Below are 8,368 nucleotides of genomic sequence, written 5' to 3'. Positions count from 1 at the left end.
GCCGTCCGACCGGGCCGCCCTGCCTCCCACGCGCGCCGCCTTTGTCTTCACGCGCCCCGCCTTTGTCTTCACGCGCCCCGCCACCCAAGTCTGCCGGCCGCCCTGCAGCACCTCGTCGCCGGAGGCGCCGGATCCGCCCGCCCACGGCGCCCCACGCCCGACGTCCTCCTCTTCAAGCTCGCCGCGCCGGATCCACAGCTCCGGCGAGCCCACCGTGGCCACCCCGGCCGTCCCCGCGTCGAGCACCATCGCCGGAGCTACAGTGGTTGCCGGACTTGCCTCGGGCCGCGTGCCCACCGAACCCTAGATCTCAGATCCACATATCTCGGTTGACTTTCCCCCTCTCCCTTATTTTTTTTGCTATGTTCATCATGTCGTATCTCCTCATCCGTAGATCCGTTTTGGGCATATAGCATATCAAAATGTTCGTCTCAGAGAGCACATCATTTCATCTCATTGCATCATTTTCATTTGAGTTCATCTTGATGCCCGAAATGCTGTTAGAAGAGTGCTATTTGAGATAATTGTCAGATCTGCTGCTCCAATTAGATATTTGTCATTTTTACCATGATTATTGTGTGCATGATACACCCCTGAGCTCTACATGAGTTTTGTTATATGTTTTGCCATCTATCCAGAGGTGCAACCCATGTATTTTTGTGATATGTGTGGTGACTAGCACAAGCTTGCAAAGTGGAGCATTCGTTAATGCTGATTTCAGGGACTTAGCATTTCCACTAAGTCCTTGAACTGTTTATCTCAATATGCCATATGTTCATGTTGTTTCCTAGTGATCCATGCCTCTTTTGAGGATGATCAGTAAGAATGTTTTGTTAATCTTGTAGTGCTCTATCCATCCATGTCCTTGTTTGCAATTATGGAGCACCCTAGCTTCAGTCAATCGAGCACTATTTTGTCATTTCGTGAATCTGGGCAGATTGTCTACTTGTTAGCAATTTGGCCGAGGATGTTGTAGTTGATCCGTGCATTCTATGTTATTGTTCTTGCCATGTCTAGCTTGTATTTTGTGTATTCTTGATGGGTGTAAGATTAGATTGTCATGACTTGCTCTGTAGTGAGTGTTTCGAGCTCGTAAACATGCCTACTTGATATCTGTTTCAGCATGCTCCAGTTTTCACTAAGTCTGAGAACTGATGATGTTTTTGCCATGTTCACATGCTTGCAAATGTATTTTCTGATCCCTTTTGGCTCAAGGTCACTAAGGGACTTTTGTTAAGCTCTTTGAGTAGCTCCATGCCATGCTTTACTTTGCCATGTTCAGGTCCTGTAGCATATAGTTTTCATGCTCCGAAGAGTGCTATCTGATCTAAAATTCCAGACAAGTGTTAATTTCACTAAGTCTGAAATCTGTTTACCAAATGCATTTTTGCCATGCTTGTTTGAACCTGTTAATGGTTGATTTGGCCGTAGCTCAGTGCTAGTCTTTTGTTAAGCATCATGTAAGGATCTCTGCCATGTATTTTGATGCCATGTTTTGGTGCTGTAATATGAGTCAGGCTCAGATATGGATGAATCAGGCTCAGATATCTTTCAGAAAGAATTCATGTATACAACAACGATACCCAGGGGAATGAAGAAATTGCATTATAATAATACCACAAGGACAATGGATCCAACTCACCTTCATGTAGTCTGCAACATGATCTTCATAAATGTAGTTGCGGTGAATCTCAGTGTCCAGCTGCTTCTCATCCTTCTTGAAGCCAGCAAATCTCTTGTCACTGTGCTGAATATCAAGACCACCATCCAAAGCCCCCTGCAGCAGCACACAGACTGAAGCAGGTCTCAAACTGATAAATTGTATGTTTCCCTTAGTAGCTTAGAACCCACCTAAATAGAATAAAAGAAACACATCAACACCAGGCAATAAATTGAGTCCAAGATTAGGCATACTCCATCAGTGAGCCTGCCACAAAGCAATTGATCAAACAACATTGTAGGTAAGCTATATATTTTTCTTGGCTTTCGATGTTTACCAACTACACAATTTAATTTTTTTATTATTTAGATTTCTAACCTATCAAACAAAATCATCAATCGTGCATTCAAGATCTGTAGGTAAACAAAAGAAAGGAAACTTCTTACCACAAATCTCATCTAGCCATCATAAATCATAGCATCAGAATAAGAGAACAAGTTTAGCAAAGGGACAAAAAAAATTATAAAGCACTACAGTAGCAGCTCACCATGGCAATCCTGGAAAGGAAGACTTGTAAGTGTAGAAGAGGTATGTGAAACCCTCTCTGCCCAATCTTCCTACTCTTCCACGCAACTGCAGATGAATAGAAAAGAAATGCACTGTGCAAATCTCAGATTTCATACATCCAATTTTTTTGCCAAAAAAGGCAAAATAAAGAAAAATCTCAGAACTAAAACCAACTGATATAACTGCGTGGGTGCAAATAGTTCTGCATACTGGACTATGGTTGTGTTGGCATTTGGAATATATATTCCACTTTCAGTGATATGTGTACATGAAAACTTCTCCATGTAGGTGTAGTACATACATAAGCTAAATCCCTGGAATACCTACCAATTTAATATACATGCTTGAATGAAGCTGCAGATGAGAGGAGGTGAAGACAAACCTGAACTGCCTCGGCATCCTTGTTTCTGCCGTGCCGGGAAGGAGAGGGTTGCGGAGCGCAGGAGATGCATGGAGTCCCCATTGTGCACCAGTTGAGGTCCCCTCACCACCGCGTGAGCTGCTGTCCTCCCACTGCACATGCTCCTCGAGGAAGAGGTGGAGCGCAGCCTGCCGTACCTCGTGCCCGAGCCCCACCCTCCTTGTAGGTCCTGATCCAGGAGCGGATCGAGCCACCACCAACCTTCAGGTCGCGCCCTACCTCGCCGGGGCAGGCCAACGCCGACCATTGACCCTCTCACGTCCGTTGTCGCGCCTCCCTCTCCTCTTTCCTCTCTCTTTCTCCCTCCTCTCCTTCCATCTCATTTTCCCTCATCTTCTCTCTCTCTTCCAGATAGAATCCCTCTCCTTCCTTCCCTCTCCCTCTCCCCCTCATCTTCTATCTCTCTTCTGCAGATCGAATCGATCCCCTCCTCCGGTCGACAATGTCCAGTTGAGTTCTTCCTCCAGCGGCTTCCTCGCAACCAGGGTGGCGCCCCCATGGCCTGCTGGGGGCGGACGAAGAGGGCTATGCCTTAGAGAGGACGGCGAGAGGGATGACGAGACAGGTGGGCGACGGGTCAAAGTGACATGGGAAAAGGTAACAGACCACCCGAAGAAAAAGAAGCCACCAGTACACCTCACGACGCGACAAGGCATGGCGATGGCGTCCCCTTCTCGCTCCATACTCGGCACGAGCCAATCCAGACGCAGGAGGCCACACGCACACAAAAAAGCAAGAGGCAGGACAATGACGCGCGGGACCAAGGAGAAGACAGCCCCACCTGCAGCGTCACCGACGAGCGAACCACAGGGGCGAGCGGGAACCGCATATCGCGCGTAGCGCCCATGGTGCACGCACGCGGCGCGGTAGGAGAGGCCGCCCGTGCCTGAAAAAGGCTCACCCAGCCAATCGGCTGAGAGACCGAGACCACAGGTCATGGTCTGCCGAGAACTCACCGCACGGTCAAAATGAGAACCAACGAAGATCCAACGTCAACCAACGCAAAAATAAACAGTTTGACCAACATCCAACGGTCCAAACCGAAGCAAATCGAGGGACAACCGAGGAGACGAGTTGGCTAGCCTCATTATATGTTCAAATTCATTCCTTTGTATTCGAGAAACATGTCAAAACTAAGGAATTCAACTATTTGATAAACTTGGTAATATTTTCTACAGTAATGTGGAATAATTCTTCTCCTCGTCCTTATTTTGAGATTGGGGGTTCACTGCAAAGAAATATGTCTCTTGGATCGTACTTTGGTCATGTTTCTCAATGTTCCGTTACATCCTGCTGAAACTTTCAAGTTTATATTGGTATTTTTCTTGTAATTGCAACCGTTATTTGTACTTTTAGGATGCATTTGTTCTGTGGGACACCTATGGTTATCCAATTGATTTAACTGAGGTTTGTTCTTCATGTTTTCATCAGTAAATTTAATCAAATTAATTTGACAATGATATATGTTTCATGTTTATGCTGTTGTTAAAGTTTTTATTGTCTGTTTTTCTTGTATCGTTGTTGTTTCCTATCTCAGGTCATGGGAGTTGACTTCGGGCTATCTGTTGACATGGAGGGTTTTAATCTTTCTATGGAAGAAGCAAGGCAAAAGGCTAGGAATGCTCGCTACAAGGTTGTATTTATTTGTCCTTGAATATAAAATTTAATCCTTCACTTGTGGTCTTGTATGGTACGCAAGTATTATTCCTGCCCTTTGTTGTTTAGTAATGTTCTAATAACTAAAGTTAGCATCTCTTATATGCCACTAATGCTCAATTGATTGGGCAAGTTTTGTCTGTTATGGTTTATATCATATTACCTCCGTCCCAAAAAGGTTGTTTTAGATTTATAGATACGGATGTATCTAGACACATTAGTGTCTAGATACATCCGTATCTTCACAAATCTAAGACAAGCTTTTTGAGAGGGAGGGAGTACTTATTTCTGATTTTGTTATATATGTTTTCTGGCAGGCTGGTGGAAAATCTATTGTCCTGGATGCTAATGCCACATCACAGCTGCACAATCAGGGGCTTACTAGCACAAATGATAGCCCGAAATTCCAACACGAGGTTAGATGATTAGCTAGATTATTCATTTGTGGTTTGGCTATTAGGTACAGCTCCTTCCAATATTCAGTGCCTGTTTGGGATTACGCAGAAAGCAACCCTCCTCTTCGAATAACCTTCAATTAGTTAATTTACCTGGCTACCAGCTTTTGATTGTTCTTGCACCGTTCATATTTTGCACTGGTTAAACACTTATATATTGATTATGGCCGATGTACCTAAAAACATTTTGCAGGTACATAGCAGTGCGGTGAAAGCTATCTATACTGGCTCAGAGTTCATAGCCACTGTATCTGGTGATGAAGATTTTGGTCTTGTTTTGGAAAGCACAAGCTTCTATGCGGAACAGGGTGGTCAGGTACAACTTCACTTATGACAGTGTGATGTTGGTGTAGTTGAATGAAAATGTCAAGTGCAACCACAAGATGTTTTTCTTTATTAAATTTAACTCACTCATAAATAAATTGTTGAAGTAATGTTTTTGTCATTACACCATTTCAAACACCATATTACGGTTGTATCCAATCCCGCTCTGCGGAAAATAGTGTTGAGGGCTTCGAAGTTGCCCATACAATTGGCTTCAAAATTTTCAGTTATAATTTGACAAGTTAATACCCATACATTCCCCAACAAACATTGCGATTTGCACTCAACAACCATAGATGTTTTATTCGAAGTCACCATGCTGCCATGGTCGTTTTTTGTTCTTTTTGAAATGCGTCCATGTAACCTCTGTTCTTGTGTGGGGTTTGGTGTTGTATATATATAAACTTTTCCTCTTCTTAATGAACGATACACAGCTCTCCTGCATGTTCGAGAGTTGTGTGATGCGTTGTATGAATTCTTTTGACATGCCATATGATATTTCTGGATTAGATATATGACACTGGGAGTATCGAGGGTCCATCTGGATCTTTCACTGTGAACAATGTCCAAGTGTTTGCTGGCTATGTCCTGCACGCCTGTTCATTTCTGGAAGGGCCTGACTCCAAGGCATTGTCCGTTGGCGATGAAGTGAAATGCAAGGTAACATTCTTTACTGATTAATTCTTTTATACCAATCAGGTAACCTGTGAAGTTTGCTAAATTACATTGCGGTACTTCTATTACTCTTGGTAGGTTGATTACACACGGCGTAGTCTCATTGCTCCAAACCACACATGTACCCATATGCTGAACTTTGCTCTAAGGGTATGTTTTCAAACATCTCAGATTTTACCGGGAGTGCTTTTTTGCACTCATGATGGTTTCGCTATTGTATATGTAGGAAGTACTTGGTGACCATGTTGACCAGAAAGGTTCCATTGTTCTTCCAGAGAAGCTGAGATTTGATTTCTCCCATGGTATTCCGTGTTGTATATATTGCATCCTCATGATGTTTTTCCTAAGCTTGTCAACTCAACTGTCAGTACATAATAACAGGGAAACCTGTTCAGCCGGAAGATTTGAGAAAAATTGAGTATATAGTGAACCAGCAAATAAAGGATGAGCTAGAGGTATCTGCACAAGAAATAAAATTAGCTGACGCAAGGCGCATAAATGGTCTGCGAGCTGTGTTTGGTGAAGTGTGTTCTCTTACCCTGTGCGACATACCATGTTCTCATATCTCAGTTTGCCTGCCCTGTTGTTTCGTTTAATTGGTTTTACATATGGACTTTGTAGATCTACCCTGATCCTGTAAGAGTTGTATCGATTGGTCGCAAAGTGGAAGATCTGCTTGCAAACCCTGAAAGCAAAGAATGGTTATCCATATCAACTGAGCTATGTGGAGGTATATTTACTACTCTGCTCTATGTAATTCTACATTTTTGTGAGTTTATGTCATCTAAAGTTTATGTATATCAGGTACACACATTTCGAACACTAGAGATGCTGCAGCATTTGCGCTCATATCTGAAGAGGGTATCGCCAAAGGTGTTCGGAGGATAACGGCTGTTACTGCTGAGCGTGCCTCCCAGGCTATGAAGTTGGCATCATCTATCGATACTGATATCAATGAAGCATCTAAACTGGACGGAGCGACATTGGAAAAGGTACTAAGATTTTCCCCTTTTGTGCTTGTGTCTCTTAGTGTGAGCCATATGGTTGTGATACTCTGGTAGATTGGATATTTCCACAATTTCTTGTGTTTTTTGCATGTTTTCTTAGAAATATTATGCCCTTAGCCTTTATATGGATAGATGATATAAGGTGTACTTTGTAGCCATTTCCTGTTGATCTTCTTTGTATTATTTCTGATGTAAGTATGATGTTTCTTCATTAGAAAATTGGGTCCATCAAGAATACACTGGATGCAGCTGCTATTCCAGCTGCTAGAAAAGCAGATCTAAGAGGCAATGTCTCAAAGTTGGAGGTCTGTAAATGTTTTAGTTCATTTGTCACATCTTGTCAAAGAGAAATTATTTATGGTATGAAAGCTGATTATAGCTGTCGCATATATCAGGATCAACTTAGGAAGGAGAAGAAGAAAATGTGCGAGGAAAATATCCGAAGGGCTGTCAAGACTGCCATAGATGCCGCAGAAGCTGCTCTTTCTGAAGGAAAACCCTTCTGTGTTACCTATGCCGATGTGGGTCTTGATACCACTGCTCTCCGTGAAGCAGTTGTCAAAGCCATGAACCGCTCGGTACTCCAATACGTCTGTCTAGTACTATCCCCATCATCCAAGAATGACTATAGATTCAGCATAATTTCCAACTTAAAGCAGCAATTTGTTTTGAACGAATTGAAACATTTAATTTGTGTTCCTTGTATCAAATCTTTGGATGTGCTGGTGACCTTGTGGGTTTGACTTTTCCAGAGTTTGCTGATGATGGTATTCAGCACAGACGAGGCATCAAACAAGGCCGCTATTTATGCCGGTGTACCTCCCAACACACCCAATGGCTTCAATGTGTTGGATTGGCTTACATCTTCAATCGCACCGCTCAAGGGGAGAGGAGGCGGTGACAAGAATGGTCTTGCCCAGGGCCAGGTGAGGCATTGTTAATCTTCAAGCTCTTTAGTCAAAGTGTACTAATTATTGTTACTCCCTCTGTTCCATATTACTTGTCTTTGATTTGTCTAGATACGGATGCATCTAACACTAAAACTTGTCTGCATACAGGGAAGTGATGCTTCTCGGATCAAGGAGGCCATGGAGCTTGCTACCCAGATAGCTTCAATGAAGCTGAGCTTCAATGCTTCTCGGACCAAGGAGATCAAAGTCTACTAATAATTATATGAAGTCTCTTTGGTCCATGGAGCTTGCTACCCACATAGCTTCTATGCTTCTCAGGCCAAGGAGATCAAAGTCTACTAATTATCGTTATCTCCTTAGTGGCTGCTTGATGCTCGTGCTCGCCTTTCTACCGCTAATTGTGATACATGAACATAAAATTAATCATGAAAATTGACTAGAAGCATTGTCTGTTTCGACAGCAGGGTGTTGTTTAATGCCCTCAGTTGTGTTAATACAGGTTCGTTCATCAAATTGAGTGAACATGGTGAAATTGCTTTATCAATCGATGTTGTGCTTTCAGTCCAGTAATGCTTATAACAATCCTTTGCTTTATCAATCGACGTTGTGCTTTCAGTCCAGTAATGCTTATAACAATCCTTTGAAGTCTCACAGTTCTTGGTTAGAGTGCTTGGTTTCGATGTTTTGGGAGC

At 43.1% G+C, this 8,368-nt stretch overlaps 1 protein-coding gene across 1 annotated transcript; it reads left to right on the top strand.

The window, feature by feature from the left end:
• Window positions 1-3,235: 3,235 nt before the first annotated feature.
• LOC147959137 (alanine--tRNA ligase-like) lies at window positions 3,236-7,962 on the top strand. Its single transcript, XM_087532496.1, has 15 exons — window positions 3,236-3,496; window positions 4,005-4,055; window positions 4,186-4,281; window positions 4,622-4,720; window positions 4,953-5,075; window positions 5,594-5,743; window positions 5,837-5,908; window positions 5,985-6,060; window positions 6,140-6,282; window positions 6,380-6,488; window positions 6,563-6,750; window positions 6,981-7,070; window positions 7,161-7,343; window positions 7,518-7,691; window positions 7,824-7,962. The coding sequence occupies exons 1-15, from the start codon at window positions 3,236-3,238 to the stop codon at window positions 7,929-7,931; spliced, it is 1,923 nt and encodes a 640-aa protein (XP_087388622.1). The 3' UTR covers window positions 7,932-7,962.
• Window positions 7,963-8,368: the final 406 nt, after the last annotated feature.

The sequence above is a fragment of the Triticum urartu genome, chromosome 7A (assembly GCF_056163025.1).
Source record: "Triticum urartu cultivar PI428250 chromosome 7A, HENAU_Tu73, whole genome shotgun sequence".
Taxonomy (NCBI): Eukaryota; Viridiplantae; Streptophyta; class Magnoliopsida; order Poales; family Poaceae; genus Triticum; species Triticum urartu.
Note: the sequence above shows the minus strand (reverse complement) of the source record. Positions and strands in the feature narration are given on the sequence as shown.